General features: G+C 44.6%; 1 protein-coding gene across 9 annotated transcripts; it reads left to right on the top strand.

The window, feature by feature from the left end:
* Window positions 1-5,902: 5,902 nt before the first annotated feature.
* RFX5 (regulatory factor X5) lies at window positions 5,903-10,925 on the top strand. Of its 9 annotated transcripts, none has more exons than XM_024570568.3 (11): window positions 5,903-6,000; window positions 6,590-6,616; window positions 6,847-6,975; window positions 7,223-7,256; window positions 7,671-7,753; window positions 8,080-8,199; window positions 8,400-8,519; window positions 8,661-8,742; window positions 9,043-9,244; window positions 9,469-9,569; window positions 9,722-10,925. In XM_024570568.3, the coding sequence occupies exons 3-11, from the start codon at window positions 6,860-6,862 to the stop codon at window positions 10,697-10,699; spliced, it is 1,836 nt and encodes a 611-aa protein (XP_024426336.1). In that variant the 5' UTR covers window positions 5,903-6,000; window positions 6,590-6,616; window positions 6,847-6,859; the 3' UTR covers window positions 10,700-10,925. The 9 variants fall into 9 exon arrangements, with proteins under 9 accessions (XP_024426336.1, XP_045059728.1, XP_053771620.1 ...); XM_045203793.3 differs by having other exon boundaries at window positions 5,938-6,000; window positions 6,590-6,706; XM_053915645.2 differs by having other exon boundaries at window positions 5,973-6,000; window positions 6,590-6,706; window positions 7,159-7,256.
* Window positions 10,926-17,975: the final 7,050 nt, after the last annotated feature.

Raw genomic sequence — 17,975 nt, 5'->3', positions numbered from 1 at the left:
GAAATTAGCTGACACCACCTCCACCACCTGCAAGACCTTCCCCCAGCTAACTGAAGCTGTCAGCACCTCCCACAGCCACAGGAGAATGTGCTGGAACTAGACATGTAATGTGATGGTTGTGAAAAATTGTGAATGTGCTTTATGCTGCTGGAATGTACACTTTGAAAAGGCATAGTTAAATAAAATGTATTTATTTATTGCATTTAAATTAAATTTTATTTTTATTAACATTTTATGAGATTTTATTTAAAATACATTTTAGTTTAACTGAGCACTACAAAAACTACAGCACAACTCTAAGAGTAATGTAAGATAAACACAAAAATGTAAAAACTGCAGTTAGGGGGGGTCCTCTCTGCTGCAGCAGCTGACATGGGCTGCGGCTCAGGCCTGGGACCAAAGGCCTGGCAGGAGCAGAGGCGCATTGCTCCCGGGCTGCACATGGCTCTTCTGCCCCTTGCCGGTCAGCGAGGGCTGTGCCCAGAGCCTGCTCCAGCCTTTGCAGTTGGCATTATCTCCTGAGGGGCTCCTTGGTTTTCTGCCCGAATGCTCTCCAGTGAATGTCCAGGAACACTCCTGCCTTCTCCCCTGCCCCGACTGCTGTGCGAGGCCAGTGGTGCCACAGCCACCCAGTCCTGCTTTTTCCATCTGCACCTCCACAGGGAGTGTCCCTCCTGGCAGTGCCTCAAAGCCTGTTCACAGGATGTCCCCCAACAATGCTTTTTCTGATTCCCCCACATGACCACAGATTTCTCCCTGCTCAGAATTCCCCCACGTTTTGCTTTTGACTTTCCAAAGACAACTCACTTGCTAGCTCGATCAACACTGGGCACAGGGACCATAGTGTAACTGAGAGGCTACACAGATCTCAGAAAGTTCAGCCAGGGGAGACCCAAAACAAACCAATCATGTGTGTCACCAGGCCTGGAACTGACATTTGCAAGGACATGGGTGGCAATGGCTGTACCCCGAGACTGCATCACAGGAGTGACTGCTGAGCTGCCAGAGGGCTGGGTGGGCCGTGGACAGGGGTGCACGCTGACCTGGTCTCTCCTCAGACGAGGACTGGCCAAGTGCCCGATAGGCTGCTAAATGCTCCCCCTCTCCTCTGTGCTATCTCCATGTCTGCACACGGTCACACCAGCACAGCCTCCTCTGCACACGGTCACACCAGCACAGCTACTCCAGAGCCCCTGAGAGAGCCTGGGTGCAGCCAAGACCCCAACTTTGAGGACACAGAGCTGGGTTCATCCCTGGCTCTGCATCTGGACCAGTCTGTGATTCTGGGCAAAGCATGGACCTCTGAGAATCTTCTGCTTCTCCACTCAGTGTCTCCCCACGATCCTCACCTCCTGGCGGGCACATCTTTGTGTGGTGTGGACATGCGCCCTCCTTTTAAGTGTGGACTTCATTGGTGACTCCATAGAAGATGGCAAAGTGATCCAAGGTCACTTCCAAGAGTTGGTTATAAACAGTCGGTGCCTAACCCCTTGCTCACTTTGACCTGTGTTCTCTCTGTCTCTCTCTCGCAGCTCCTTCACTCTGGGGATTAAGCCTCTGTCTTATGAATTGCTACTGGGACAGACCCACGTGGCCTAACACCACAAGAGAGAAACAGACAGAGAGGAAGTCATGCCTTCCACCCAAACTGAATCCTGCCAAGACCCCCGAGGAGGCTCAGGTCCTGAGTGCAGCAGATCCTGCCTCAGGTGAGACCGCAATCCCAACCTCCTGAGCGTCACTGGCAGAAGCACTCAGCTGAGCCACACTGGGTCCCTCGTCCAGGAAGCCTGAGATAGTAAGTGTTTGCTGGTTATGTCACTGAGTGCGGGGTAATGTCGTCACACAGCAGTAGATGGCTAGAACAGTTGTCTCTGCGCCAGGCCCTGGACCTGTCCTCCTCCCTACCTCCCCCACCTCCTCCCAGGCTCCCCCCAGCCACACCGACCTCCTTTCTAACCTCCTCTCTGTCCAGACGCCTTCTGCCTCCAAGTGTCTGTCTGCACAGCTGTGCTTTCTGCCAGGCGGCACACGCCTGAGTTTGTGCAGGCTGGCTCCTCCTGGTCATGCTGCTGGGACAGAAACATCAGCTCAGTGCAGCTGGTTAGCCCTTCACCCAGTGGCTCCCAGGCCTCCTTGTAGCGCCTGCTCTGTTTCCACATAGAAGTTGTTCTTTCCCTTAGTGTGTCTGTGTTTTCGTGGTTGTGTCCACCTTCCCCTCCAGACTGTGAGCTCCTAGAGGGCAGAGGACTGTTGGTATTTTTAGCACAATTGGACTGCGCCAGGCACAGTGGCTGAGTGAGCAAATAAGAGGGTCCATCCAACACTGACCAGCTCAGTTGTACAGTTAAACTAAGTTGGTCATTTATATGGACTAGATTGATAACTACTGAAGTTAACCTTATGATTCAAGCTTTTTGTGGTTATTAAATTATGCTAAATTACCGAATAATTCCCAGAAATTCCATAGCATGTCACTATACATTTTCCCACATAGCAGATTGGAGAGATGCACTCCTTCATGTGGTCGTTTGGAACCCAGAGATGGTCCATCACATGCCTCCTCCATCCCCAGGATGTCACCCCCATCTGCTTCCATCAGCCTGAGGACACAGAACTTAGAGAAAGGCGGGGTGGGGGACTGTGTCAGCGGGGTCTGCGATGGCACACGTCAGTTCCTGTCCTCTTCCACTGGCAACGACAGGGTCATATTGCCTCAGAGGTGGCTGAAAAAACCATCCAGTTGTGCGCCCCAAAATGGGACAACGGATTTTGATGGACGATTAAAGTTCTCTGCCACAGTGAGGACTCATTTAGAACTATTGGGCTTTTCAAGTCTTTACTGAGTTTTCACCACATGCCAAGTACTGTGCTGAGAGCTGGATGGAGATCTGACTGAGCAGCATCTTGGGCTGGGGAAGCTCCCGATCTGAAGAAGGAACTAGCACATGGCACGAAGTGCCCAGCACCCTAACGAAAAAAATGGAGTGAATGTGCCCTGGAAGTTCAAAGAATAATTCTAGTTTTGGAGCTTATAGTAACTGAACTCCACTTTCAGAGATGAACAAGATATGGTGCGCAGAGGAAGACAGCAGCAGGAACTGTAGGAGCAGGTCAGTTGTGTACAACATATAATAAGAAATACTATGGAGCCATGAAAGTCATAGATTCAAAAATACTAAAGGGAAGGGATAATCATTCGTGTTAAATTAAAAATGACTGGGAACATAAGGTGACCTCACCTTTGGACTAACTATGTCTAGATAAAAGCATGCAAATATGTTGAAGGGTAGTTTTCTGATTTTCTAAAATGTTTCTGTTTAATCAATGTGCTTTGGTTTCATGTACTATTCTCTTCAACCTGACATAAAGCACTGTAATGTAAACCAGTTATCATCACACTTCTCCACCCGCCCCCGTGTGGGTCCATAGGGTTCAACCTGGTCTGTATTTTCTGTTCTACATACAACTCAAAGCCTGATTCAGGAGCTCAATACACACTTTCTGAAATACAGAATTTAGGATGAGGACTATGTTATCCTGTAATGACAGGAAAATAACTCCTACTAGAAGGCACCCCAAAACATTGACTCTTACAAAATTGATTCTGGTCTAACGGCAAGCCTGGGAAGGCGTCACAGTTTGCTGTGTGGGTCTTTTATTGCTGACAGAACGGTGAACTCCGTAACACGAATGCCATGTCTCACCTGGCCACCAGAGGGCAGTGCATGGTTGTTCATGCCTATGACATTGACCCTCTTAAATTTTGCCAAGCTCACCTTCTTCAAACAAGACCACTAGCAATGAGAGGGTCATATTGCCTCAAGGGTGGCTGGGAAACATATGCTGTCTACAAAAGACCCAGCTCAGATCGAAAGACACACACGGACTCAAGGTTAAGAAATAGAAAAAGATATTTAATGCAAATGGAAACCAAAAAAAGTTGTGATTTCAATACTCAGACAAAATAATCTTTAAAACAAAAGCTGTAATAAGAGACAAAGAAGGATGTTACATAATGATAAAGAGATCAATCCAACAAGAGGATACAACTCCTGTAAACATTTATGCACCCCCGGAGCACCTAAATATATAAAGCAAAGATTGATGGGCATAAAGGGAAATATCAACAGAAATACCATTATAGCAGGGGCCTTTATCACCCCATTGACACCAGTGGATAGATCTTCCAGACAGAAAATCAAAAGGGAAACAGCAGTCTTAAGTGACACATTAGACCAGATGGAGTTCATTGATATTTTCAGTGCATTTCACTGCAAAGCACAAGAATATATATTCCTTTCAAGTGAACATGAAACATTTTCCAGGATAGATCATATGTTAGACCACAAAACAAGCCTCAATAAATTTAAGAAGATTGAAAGCATATCAAGCATCTTCTCTGACCACAATACTATTAAACTAGAAATGAATTACAAGAAAAAAATAGAAAAACACACAACTACGTGAAGGCTAAATAATTGAAAAATACTTTTAATGAAAGTCTTTTATAGAAAGGAGGTGGGTCAAGGATGTCATTAGAAAAGAAAAATGGAAGTTTATGGGGGGGTGACAATCACTTCTCATTGACTGAGTGGCACTTTTCCCATTGGCTGGGCTTGTTGCTGGGCTAGAAGAAAATCCTCCTTCCTCCTTCAGGGTGGTAGAGTAAGACACCTTTCATTTGTAGATGCAAGGTCTCCTCTGTTCCTGTTTGGGTTAATTGACAGTGAGTGGTAGGGTAAGGGAGCTCCCTCCAGAGACAGTCCAGACTCCAATTATATTTGAAATTTCCTTTATTAGTTTTCACAGTTCATTGCTTTCATCTGATTCATGACCTAAAAAGCCTTAAATAAGAGGGTTAAGAACCCATGACCTATTCAGTACGAGGTTCTATGAGAGTAAAAAGTTCATGTGAGCTCTGGCCAGATACTCAGTTGGTTAGAGCTTCGCTTCTATATGCCAAGGTTGAAGTCGGGGCACATACAAAAAGTAACCAATGAATGCATAAATAAGTGGAGCAACAAATCAATGTTTTTCTCTCTCAAACCAATATTTTTTTTAAAAAATCAACCACTCATTGATGCAAATGGAGTACATCAATACGTGGGAAAATAAATTATTTCTCTCTCTCCCCGGGACGGGAGTAGGGGGCGGGTGGAGATTGGTAGGGGGGTTGTCAGCCAAAATTCTAGTGTTCATTAGTGCAGCATTATGGGGCGGCAAATGCGTTAGCAACTCTTCGTAAGGAAATGAAGTACATACGGGAAACAAGGAACACTAAGAGCATTTGAGCATACAATTCAGCTTCTGTAGTACAGCTGCTGAGGTTTCCAGGCGCCCGGTCATGAGGACAGTGAGCTTGTTGGCAGGTTTGTTATGAGTGCTTGTATGTATGTGTGTGTATATATATATATATATATAGTGATTGCGGGGGGGGGGAGAAATGGTTCAACATGTTTTTCATGAAAAAGGGGGTTATGTGAGCTTACAGCGAATTTCCATCACTACTACCCATAATTTTCCAGTTATTTTTATTATCCATTGGTTCTTTTCTTCCAGTAGCTCTTACGACCGAAGGCAAAAGTGAAACACGAAAGGAGAGAGCAAAAAAAAGGGTAAGCTCCAAAGGTAGCCAGGCTTTCATCCTGCGGTCCCTTTAAGAGAAGAACCTCTTGGGACCGGCAGTCCCAACCGACCCCAGTTTTAACCGAAACCTAACCCGGACTTCCCCCTCTTGACTCAAATAAGACCAACTTTGGATTTTCCCTCCCCTGTTGACCAATCAGATTCTGTTACCAGGCAGACTTTTTCTGCCGCCTGTGAGAGCTCGGCGCCTTCTGTCTCCCGGTGTCAGCAACGACCAATGAGAGAGCAGGCAGTCGGAGTATCTAGGCAGATCGGGGCTGCTCCAGCCATTCAGAAAAAAGAAAATAAAGCAACGCACTAGCCCGCCGGGCCGGGACCGCGGGGCTGGGCTGGAGCGAAGGTGGCTACGAGGTAGTTTCTCTTTCTCCCTTACCTTTATTGTTGCTTGTGTTGGAAGGCGACTGTTCAAAGGTGGGAGGGGGCAATATGAGTTGGGAGGAGAGCAGAAAAGATTTTAGCTGTATTTTCAACAGCTTCTTCACCCATGTGCACGTGCCCCGAATCTGGGACCTCATTTCCCCAACCGGGTTCCCTACGTCCAGCCCAGGAGTTCCGCTACCCTGAACCCCCTACTTCGCAGCAACCCGGGAATTGTATAGAGGGGGAAGGGCGGGAGGTGGGGGCGCGCGTCCGGATGGGATGTTGAGGGAGATGACGTAGGGGCCGGCGACAAGGGGAGGGGGGAGCGGCGGGGGAAGCGGTGGCAAGATTAAGTAATGAGAACTTGGGCCCAGTTTTTTCCAAACCCAGAAGGGCAGAACATGTTCGTATCCTTTCTGACCTCCCAGGCAAATTCAATGGTGAGCCTGTATCAGAGAATTAGATAACTTTGTTTTGTGATGGTGGTGGTTTTTGAGGGAGAAGAAGGCAGTATGAGATCCGAATCAGAAATGAAAATTTCTTACGTGGATTACTAATTCCCCTATCTCTTCCTTTACAGTTTTCCACGTAAGGAGACTGCAGAAAGGTGGGGCAGATAGACTGGAGATGGCAAAGATCTTTTGGGGTATATATGGGCCTGGAGAAGTAATGGAATAATTTTTAATTTTTGGAGAAGGCACGTGGTGAGAAAAAGCATTGGAGAAATTCGGAGGCTTGCTTTTTTTTCTGTTTCTCTTTCTGGGTAGAGAGGAGTGCCCTGGGGTCTCTAGGGGAAGGGAAGTTAAATCTTCATGTCCTGTCTCCTGTCAACTCTAGCCCTCATGCCAGGATGGCAGAAGATGAACCTGATGCTAAGAGCCCAAAGGCTGCAGGAAGGGCCCCCTCAGGTAGTGCTGAGGCAGGGGAACCTACCACCCTTCTTCAGAGGCTCCGAGGTACCATTTCGTAAGTACTATCACCACCTCCAAATCTTGCTCCACACCTGGGTATAGATCCCTGTAGTACCTCACTTCCTCTGTAGATGAACTGCCTCTTCCTGAGCAAGTGCATCTGACCAGGGGGAGATTCTTCACATGGTAGCAATTCTTGAGCACCTGCCAGACATTTGAGTCCTCTTCCTCTCCCTAGCAGTCAGACACAGAATGGGGAAAAGTGTTGTGTCTGACCTCCAGCTCTCTCCTCTTCTCCACAGTAAGGCCGTGCAGAACAAAGTAGAGGGAATCTTGGTAAGTATTTGGGGAGGAGGGCAATAGAGAGATTGAATAAGTGGGGGATGAGGTCAGTGAGGACATGAGTCAATGAAAGGTTTTGTGGGAGAGGCCACGCTTTCTCTTCTGTCAGAGTATAATTGGCTTTGGAACATACTACCAGTTTGACCTTGAGCATCTCACTTCATCTCTCTGGGACCTGTTGTGTGGAAGCCCAGAGAAATAGATCCAGAGCCAATCCCCTCTGCTCCCCCTGTCAACCATGATGGCCCCTAAGGGCTCCTCAGAGCACAGTGAGCACCCAGCCTAAGGTCTTTTTTTCAGTCTGACAGTCTCTAAGTCAGCTAGACTTTTTGGTAAGGATCAGAGGGTCCTACCTTGGGTCCTTCTTGGCCTTATTAGTTCTCCTGCCTCTGTTCTTCCTTACCTCAGCAAGATGTACAGAAATTCTCAGACAATGACAAGCTGTATCTCTACCTTCAGCTCCCCTCAGGGCCCAGTACTGGAGACAAAAGGTATGTTTGGTGCTAGACTTTTAGATGTCAGAGATTCTGATTTTTTTTTTTAAATAAACTGATTGTTTTATTTGGCACCTTGGTTCTTGGTGCAGTGTGAGAGGCTCTGATTCTTAAAGGTTCACTGGGAAAGGGTGGGTGAATAGGAATCCTCATAACGGCTGTCCTTGATCAAGAAGAAAAGTCCCTAACCTGCACTGGTTTACCAGAGAAAGGTGGATTCTGAGGGAAGTGATTTGGTCCAGCACTACTGAAGTGATAGTCTGGATAGAACCAGGACAACTACTGGGAATTTAGTAATGGTTTTCTCTGATACTCTCTTGCAGCTCAGAGCCAAGTACACTTAGCAATGAGGAGTACATGTATGCCTATAGGTGGATCCGCAACCACCTAGAAGAGCATACTGACACCTGTCTGCCAAAGCAAAGTGTTTATGATGCCTATCGGTGGGTGGATGCGGGAAGTGGAAGGGTGGGTGGGTGGGTGGGCATAGGACCACCCCTTACCCTTGGAGAGCTCCCTGCCTTGATAGAGCCTGACTTCTTAAAAAGGCTTTCCCAAACTTGATCCCCAGGGACCCTCTAAACCTACCCATGATCTCCTTCTCTGAGTATCTTCTCATTCTGCACAACCCCCCACCCCCCAGGAAGTATTGTGAGAGCCTCGCTTGTTGCCGCCCACTCAGCACAGCCAACTTTGGCAAAATCATCAGAGAGATCTTCCCTGACATCAAGGCCCGAAGGCTTGGTGGCCGGGGGCAGTCCAAGTATCCTTGATTGGAGAGGCTGGGGCTGGAGGACCTGGGGAGGAAAACTTATGGATGTGGAGAGCCAGGAGTGGAAACAGCCCAACCTCCCTAAGGGGCTTGGAGAGCCCTATATGTTGGTTTCTCCTTAAATCCCATCAGATATTGCTACAGTGGCATACGAAGAAAGACCTTGGTATCTATGCCACCCTTGCCTGGCCTTGACTTAAAGGGCTCTGAGAGTGTAAGTAACAGACAACCCTGTGATTGCACTCTTCTCTCCAAGGTAGAAGTCAGAGGTCTTTGGGACATATTTTGAGGACTGACACAGCCTAGGTGATTCTGCACATAGCTTCTGGGTATATAGGATATGCCCTTCTGCCCACCCTATGGCTGAGGCAGAGGATGAAGAGAACATGTGAGTTTCTGGGACAGGCTATTCCCATCCCCAGTCTGGACTTACTGTAGCCAACAATGGATGTTTAAGAGGGGCCAAAGTTCCTTTAGTCTGGAGTATTATGAGGCCTGTCCTTCCCCACTGCAGCCAGAAATGGGCCCAGAAGTAACCCCAGCACCTCGGGATGAACTGGTTGAGGCAGCCTGTGCCCTGACCTGTGATTGGGCTGAGCGAATCCTGAAACGGTCCTTCAGTTCCATCGTTGAGGTCGCCCGCTTCCTGCTGCAGCATCATCTCATCTCAGCCCGATCTGCACATGCCCATGTTCTCAAAGCCATGGGGCTTGCTGGTGGGTGAACCCTGTCTTCTGTCCCAAGAAACCCTCAGCCACTTTGAACTTCAAAAGCCCTCCCACATGCTAGGGTAGAGACACCTGGGATTTGCCTTTTATTCCTGAAGACCCTTCTAGAACATGCATTAGACCACCTTTCCCTTACCCTCTACCAGTCAGAATTGCCACGCTTCCCATTCTCTTTCCCCTTCACCTTACTACTTTTTCTGGCACTTCTGCAGAAGAGGATGAACATGCACCTCGGGAACGATCATCTAAATCTAAGAATGGTGTAGAGAACCTAGAGGGTGGAGCCCATAAGAAACCAGAGAGACCAACCCAGGTGAGGATGTGGATGCCCCTGACCTTGCTGCCCTGGCCTTGGGGCTTAATATACCCTTCCCCCACGGGTCTCATACTTTTTCACCTCCTGTGCTTATGTTTCCTCCAATGTCCAGTCTTCCCATTTACTGTATTCCTCTCTTTACTTCTTAGCCTCCTCAGGAGCTGGAATCCCGAGCTGGGTCTGGTCCTCCAGCACGGAGCGAACGGAAGAAGAGCGTAGTAGAGAGTCCAACCCCAGCAGCCAATAACCCACAGGTTAATGCCTTGGTGGCCCGGCTGCCTCTGCTCCTCCCCCGGGCCCCTCGCTCGCTTATTCCGCAAATCTCCGTCTCTCCAACCATCGTGGCCCCCAAGCTTCCTTCAGGCACTCTGAAGTTGACCCCACTGCCTGTGTCCAATAGAATTAGGGCATCCCAGGCAGCTGTGCCCATCATTAATATGATCTTACCAACTGTCCCTGCTTTGCCTGGACCTGGGCAGGCTCCACCTGGAGGGTTCACTCAGCCACAGGGCACAGAAAGTAGGGAGGTAGGCATAGGTGGTGACCCAGGACCTCATGACAAGGGTGTCAAGAGGACAGCGGAAGTACCTATGAGTGAGGCCAATGGGCAGGACCCACCAGCTAAAGCAGCAAAGCAGGATATAGAGGGTACAGGGGGTGATGCCAAAAGAAAACGGGGGCGCCCTCGAAAAAAATCAGGTGGAGGAAGTAGGGAAAGGAATTCTACCCCTGACAAGTCAGCAGCTGCCATGGACTCTACCCAGTCCTCAAGGTTACCACGGGAGACATGGGACTCTGGAGGGGGAGGCAACTCAGCTGGAGGGTCAGAGAGGCCAGGGCCAGTGGGAGAGGCTGAGAAGGGGATGGTGCTTGCCCAAGGTCAGGAAGGTGGTGCTGTTTCTAAAGGAGGAAGGGGTCCCAGTTCCCGCCATGCCAAAGGAGAAAAAATTCCTCTTGTCACCCCAAAAGTGAGTGTCATCAAGGGCAGTAGAAGCCAAAAGGAGGCTCTTCATTTGGAAAAGGGAGAGGTTGACACTGCAGCACAGGGTAATAAAGATTTAAAGGGGCATACACTTCAAAGTTCCTCATCCCATGAGCAGAAAGAACCCAAAGCAATACCCCCATGATAGGTATGTGGAGAAGAGTGCTTATATCCAGATGTGAACTAACACTTATCTGCCTGCCTCATAGAAGCCCTTTGCCGCTTTTCCTCTGGCTTGTTTTCTTAAGGGAATTCATGCTCTTCTGTATAGACAGCTGAGGCACCCTGTCTTAGACAGTACCTGCTTCCTACCCTTGACCTTTTCAGCTCAATACCCTTGGTTTTAGAGTCACTAATCTGTAGTGACCTTACCTGGATCCCTGTGCTGTCCTGTGGGAAGACAGGAATGGAGTGATAATGATGAACTTATAGGTTAGGAATCTTTTGATTTTAAAGTATAGTAAAGCTAACTCTAACTGGCTTAAAAATAAAGTTTTACTGGCTCATGTAAAGTCCAGAGATAGTGCTGGCTCCAGGTAAAGCTGGTCCAGTGGCTCTGTATGTCTCTAAATACCCAATTGACTTCCCCCATGCCTCCCTACCCCTGCTGTTCTACCTTCCGCGGGATCATCGGAACCCTGGGCTGCCTTGCAGCTGCCAGTACTCCTAAAATTACAATGTTTCCTCATTTATGTCCAACCAGAAACAGAGGGCATCTTTGTTCCAGGAATCCTAGCAAAAAACCTCTGATTCACTGATTAGGACAACTCGTGTCACATGTCCACCCCTAACCCATCCCTGTGGCCAAGGGGATGGTGTATGTTGATTTGCTTATTCTACATCAGGGAATGCACCTGTGGAATAAAGAGTGGGATTATCTTCCTTACTTCTTACAAACTGGGGGGAAGTTCCTGGGGAGGCAGCTGACACCTGGCCACTACTATGAAGTACATGTGGTTTTAGCTTGCTAGGTTGAGCTCAGCTGTACCTGGTTTTATCCTCATAGTCTTGCATTTTTCTTACTGCAGCTGTCACTCTTCTTACTCTGGTCTCAGAAGGAATGAGAGGGAAGTCACTGTCCTTTATGGACTATCTTCAGTCTCATTTAGATGACAATCTCCCCCCTCCCCTTTTTTTCCTCCTATGGCTCAGAGATGGAGCTCCTTCCTTTTCCTGTTTCTGAACTTTAGTTTCTCCTCATTTCTGCTTCCCTATCTCCCACCCTACTGCCACTTTTACTAAATAGTGAGATTTACTTCTAGTCATTTATTAAATTCATTCTGTTTCCACCAGGTGTCAGTCTCACACATGTCAAGACTAGCCAGGCTTGTGGGATTTAGGGCAGCTGTATGGAAGGAGGTGGCTCTGCATATCAGGGAGTACCAATAGGAAGGGAATCCAGACTCTCCAGGGGAATCTTTGGGAAGACCGGTAAACCAACCAATATTTATCGAGGACCTACTTTGTCTTCTATGTAGGGTAGTTTCTGTCAGGGAATCTTGGTTCTGCCCAAGAAATACAGATTTTCTTTCAGGGAGACTTCATTTGTTCATTTATTTCCACCACAGCAGATTTTTAAAAATTATAATATGTAATGTTTGATATCTATAAAGAATATATTTAACATGAATAAATTATGAAGCATAATAATTAAATGACTACCTATGACCCATCACCCAACTTATACATTAAAACATTAGAAATATCATTGACTGCCTTGTGTTCCTCCCCTACCCTGTACCCTACCTCTTTCTAGATGCAACTGCTCTCTTTAATTTTGTGTTTATTAGTTACCTACTATATATGTATCCTCAAAACTGTTCAGTTTTGCTTTTAGCTTTATGAAAATTTTATACTCTAATAGTACCCTGTAGTCTGCTTTTTCTCACTTCACATTATCTCCAAGGTTCTTCCATATTATAGATAGCTATGATTCATTCATTTGCATCAAGTACATAAACCACAAGTTTATGCATTCACCTATCAATGGACTTTGGCTTATTTCCAGTTTTTTGCTATTCCAAACAATATTGCTATGAATATCCTTATACATGTTAGTGCCTTTATTTTTCCCAAGATTTCTAAAAAGTTTTCTGAGATGCTTTTTTAAGTCTGTATACACATTCGTTGGGGACTATTTTCTCCTGTCTTCTTCTCTGGAAGAGTTTACATCAGATTGAAATGAACTGCCCCTTGAAAATTTGGTAAAACTCACCTGTTAAGCCATTTGAGCCTGGTTCTTTGTGGGAAAATTTTTAACTATTGATTCAATCTCTTTAAAAATTATAAGCTCTTTGGGCTATTTCTTTAAGTCTTTTTTTAAATTTTTATTTACTGTATTTTGCCGTGTATAATGCACACCCACGGTTTTGTGCACATTATACATGGGATCATCATTCTCATGGCATGTAATCATGCCCATGTATAATGTACATCCTATGTTTCCCTCAAAAATTTGGGCAAAAAGGTGCACATTGTACACAGCAAAATATGGTATCTATTTTTTAAAGAGGGAGAGAAACATCAATGTGGGAGAGATACATCAATCAGTTCCCTCTCAAGTGCCCCTTGGGGACCTGGCCCGCAACCCAGGTGTGTGCCCTGACCATGAATTGAACCGGTGGCTTTTTGGTTCACAGGCCAGCACCGAATCCATTGAGCCACACCAGCCAGGGCTCCATTTCTTCTCGCATCAGTTTAGGAAAAGTGTCTTTCTAGAATTTTGTGCACTTTATGTCTTCTTTTAAAATGAAATTTCTTGTACTTTTGTTTGTTCCATGTAGTCACACCCTCATTTTCATTTCTGCTAGTGCTTGCTTGCTTCTAACCATTTCATTAATTATGGACTTTTTCTATAATATTTCATTCTGATTTCTTTAATTTCATGTTACTTTATAACATCTTAATTTTGACACATGTAGTTAATTTTCAAGCTTTTTTTTCTACTGTATGTTTTTAAGCACCTGCTTCTCTACATTCCCCAGGCTTTCCTGTTGTAAAGTATTTTAATTATTATTTAGTTCTACGAATGTTTAACTTACCTTTATGACTATTTTGATTCATGAATTATTTCAAAAAGTTTTTTTAATTTCCAAGTGTTTGGATATTTAAAATTTTATCTTTTTGATATTTTTAGTTTAATCATTTGTGCTCAGAGAATGTGGTCTCTGTGATACCAGTTCTTTGAAATTTGTTGGGATTGTCGATTGTTATTTTATATTCTGTAACTTTTCTTAGATGTCTAAAATCTATTTTGTTTTGCCTGTGGTAGCTTGTTTCCTTGTATATTTTATCTTCTTGGGTTTCTAGCTTATATTTTGTTAAACTTACTCTATAGGAATCCAAACGGCCTAAACTGTCAGTACCTACTTCCAGAGAGGACTTGCATTTGCTTCTGCCAGGAGCCAAAGGGTGCTTCTGACCTAGGACTGTGTTAGCTCCTGCAAGAGTCCCAATTTAATTCTGGAGTGCCAGGTTTTTCCCCTTCCTTGGCTAGGCCCAAGGGTTAGATTCTGTTCACAATACAGGTATTGGTGTTTGTCCCAGAGCAAACCTGCTTTTCCTACTGCATGTTGTTCATCCTTCATATAGGTTTCAGTTTAATGTAATTTTTTTTCCTTTTTCTGATTCCTCTTTCTAGCAGGCTCAGCAATGTGCTAAATATGCCTGCTGTGATTTGTCTAGGATCTAGTTGTATTTTACTGGGAAACCCTTTTCTCATCCATGCTGCCAGAAATAGGAGCTGATTACTGTGATTTTGTTTTCCTTCTTGTTTTATAAGTGCTAGGCATTTGCATTTTTTAGAAGCTAGTTGATTTAGGCTCTGTCTTCAAGTTAGTAATGATCACAGCACAGTGTGAGTTACTTAACAGTAAGCACAGAGAGCTGTGGAAACCCAGAAGAATAGCACACAGCTCAGACAGGGATCAGGGATGACTTCCCAGGAGATGCGAGTAGGAACTTAGCTGGACAAGTCTAACTCATAAAAGAAGAACAGAATGGCATAACATGTGGTAAAAAAGAAAAGAGAAAAAGAGTCAAATCATGATACTTAACTACTGCATAAGAGTTGAATATAAATTCACAGAGATCGTCTTGGGCTGAGTAATTTGGGAAGGCTTCATGGACAAGGTAGGCTTGAGTTAAGCCTTTAAGGTAAGTAGACTTTAGATAGGTGAGAAATAGGAGGGCAATCTGGGAAAAGCAGGGGTTTGGGAGTGTAGGCATGGCAGTACAACCCAGTAAAGAGGCCTGTCAGGTAGAGGGCATGCATATGAACAATAGTGAGAAATAAACTAGAACAACACACAACTATTATTGTTACCTGTTGATTGGATGAAAGTATAAACAGTGTAAAGTTTGCATTCAAGTATGGGAGAACTAGAGTCAAAAGGAACCAGCCGGGCATATGTTGCCATTATCCATGTGGGAGGGGATGAGGGACTGGACAAGGCTGCTGACACATTAGAGATGGCAGACATGGAAAAATAAACCACTGGTAATAGGATAGATAGAAGCATCCAAGGAAATATTCTTCCCATGACTGGGTTTGAGATGTATCCATTCACTTTGGGAGACAAGGCCACTGGGTGATTTTGAGATTTACACGGATGTTACAAGGTTTTTAAGTAGTCTGGTTCAAAAAACTTACTCTACTTTAAAGTCTAACAGGAAACAAGTTATTCTGTAGTTAAAGCAGTCTTCAGTTCACTAGACGAAGGGCTACACTAAGATTGGGGGGACTATCTACTGCTTCCTCTCTGCCTACCATTCCTTATTCTCTCCCAATACCCTGTTCCCCATTCCCATTACCTTTCTCTCCAAATGTCATCGCCTTTCATTTTAGTCCTATCATAAATTAAATTAAAAATAACTTACAGTTTACTAAAATTTGAATTAAGATTTTGCTATTAAACCAAGATAAACTGTCAAGTATATGGCCCCAGATAAGTGAATTTATTGCCCATATTTGTGGATAACAAATTGCTTAAGAAATCACAGCCAATGAAGCTCTGGCTTGTGTGGCTCAGTGGATTGAGTGGCAGCCTGTGGACTAAAGGGTAACCGGTTTGATTCCCAGTCAGGGCGTATGCCTGTGTTGCAGGCCAGGTCCCAAGTAGGGGGGCATGTGAGGCAACCACACATTGATGTTTCTCCTCCCCTTTCCCTCTCTAAAAATAAGTAAATAAAATCTCTGAAATAGAAAGAAAAAGCAAATGCTACATTCTCTCACATACCAAACAGGAATTAATGTCATTATATATTTGTCTAAGTGTTTTGTCTCATGTTACAGTTCCTCAGGAAGTCTACTCCTTTGTGTAGGATCATTCTGCTGGCTCCATCCTATGAAGTAAAACTAAGCATAACACAACTAATACAGCAGTATTTATTAAATGCTGATGAGGAAAACTTTGCTGGAACGTAAACTTAGGTCAAATCTTACCTTTACCACTTGCCATAAGATTTTGAAAATTTAGACCAGTTTTTTCAAACTGTTTTAAAAAGTGAAATGAAATAGCCCTGGCCAGGTGTCTAAGTTGGTTGGAGCATCCTCCTGTGCACCAAAAGGTTGTGGGTTTGATCCTGTCAGGGCACATACCTAGGTCATGCATTGTGCTCAATGTTCCTGTCTCACTTTTAGGGGTGTGTGTGTCTCCCCCCTTTCTAAAATCAATAAATAAATCCTTGGGTGAGGATTTTAAAAAATGAAATAAAATAGAAAATATGGCCCTGGCTGGTGTGGCTCAGTGGATTGAGTGCTGGCCTGTGAACTGAAAGGTCTCCAGTTTGATTCCCAGTCAGAGCACATGCCTGGGTTGCAGGCCAGGTCCCCAGTTGGGGGCGCACAAGAGGTACCAATTGATGTATCTCTCACACATTGATGTTTCTCTCTTCTTCCCTTCCCCTCTCTCTAAAAAATAAAATCTTTAAAAAGAACAGAAAATATCAGTTCATTGCATATAGTAAGGGTAAATGTTCCGTGAAGCTTAGCTCAGTGAAGACATGATTATGTGTTCTTCAGTGGTCATGATATAAAAGCATTTCTTACTGTGGGCTGAGGCGAAACAATTTTGAAAAAACAATGGCAACCATTTGAAACTCAGCTTCCATAAAATGGGATAAAATCTTTTTCATAGGGTTTTAATGAGGAATAAATGAAGTAATGTTTGTATTATTACACAGTAGGGGCTTGAGTAATAATTCCTAGCTTGTTTTCTCTAAAAATAAAAAGCCCAAAATACAATGGTTTGTGGGGAAAATCAGTCTTTATAATTTCTTTAACTACAGGCGTGTTTAAAATATAATGAGCTGTATTATGACCTGAGCCCTCTAGTTTTACCAACTTTCGATGAGTAAGCCAACTTCTTTCTCCAGTTTGATAAAATTTAAATAAGTGACATTACCTGACCCCTTTGGTACTTTCCTACTGCTATAACAACAAAACTTTTCCTGTGGCAGAAACTAAGGATACAGCTAGAATACAAAAATGAATCCTTTCCTGCCTTGAGGAACTCAAGAGTAGAGAGGCTTGGAGACTCATAGAAACAGAGGGTAACCTAAACAAATGAACAAGCAAAAATACCCAGAAGAAATCAGAAAGAAAAAGTCATAAAAAATGCAAAGAAATGTACACATATGAGCCCTCAGAACTATAAACAAAGAAAACTTGAAACAAACTTCTACTTAAGGGGGGGGGTCTCCCTTAATGAAAGACTGACAACTGCTTGTAGCTATAAAAGGTTTGAACAGAGATGTTCCTGAAATGTGTTTTTGTCATTGGAAAATTAAAAACTTCCTACTATAAAAAGGAGAGCTGTCACATCCCTTTTCACAATATTTCAAAGATGTGGTCTTAAGGCCCTTGGGAATCCTACCCCTGAAGGAGGTGAATGTGTGACACTAAAGCCTAGGCATGCCCTGGCTGGGTAGCTCAGTTGGTTAGAGCCTGATACTGAAGGTTGTGGGTTCAGACCCAGGTCAGAGCTCAGGGCACATACCAATGAATGAATCAATGCATAAGTAAGTGGAACAACAAAATCACTGTTTCTCTTTTTCTTTCTCCATCTCTCTTCCTCTAAAAGTCAATTTAAAAAAGAATTGTAGGCAAAAGCAGGGCCATCACATCTTGATACCTGCCTGACAGCTAACTGGGAGCTGGCCAAGAGCTGCTAGGTCTGACAGATAGACTAATGATTCCCCACTCCAAGGGACCAGTAGTGACAAATTTAAACTATCTTTTGCACTCTCAGTCTCATCTTTCATTGCTGTACTTCTGCTTTAACATAGCTTACCAGCCTGTCCTCATAATTTGAGCAAATTCCCATTTCTGTTCTTCAGCATACACTTTTTTTTTTTAGCCTCTCCTCTTTTTTGTTATGCTGGATCATATCCAATAAATCTTCTGAGACCTGGCTCACAAT

The sequence above is a fragment of the Desmodus rotundus genome, chromosome 12, assembly GCF_022682495.2.
Source record: "Desmodus rotundus isolate HL8 chromosome 12, HLdesRot8A.1, whole genome shotgun sequence".
In the NCBI taxonomy this organism is placed as follows: domain Eukaryota; kingdom Metazoa; phylum Chordata; class Mammalia; order Chiroptera; family Phyllostomidae; genus Desmodus; species Desmodus rotundus.
Note: the sequence above shows the minus strand (reverse complement) of the source record. Positions and strands in the feature narration are given on the sequence as shown.

Coding starts and splice junctions, on each gene's coding strand:
- RFX5 (XM_045203791.2), top strand. Junction 8,200..8,399: donor AGTGTTTATGATGCCTATCG/GTGGGTGGATGC, acceptor CCCACCCCCCAG/GAAGTATTGTGAGAGCCTCG. Junction 8,743..9,042: donor ACTTAAAGGGCTCTGAGAGT/GTAAGTAACAGA, acceptor TCCCCACTGCAG/CCAGAAATGGGCCCAGAAGT.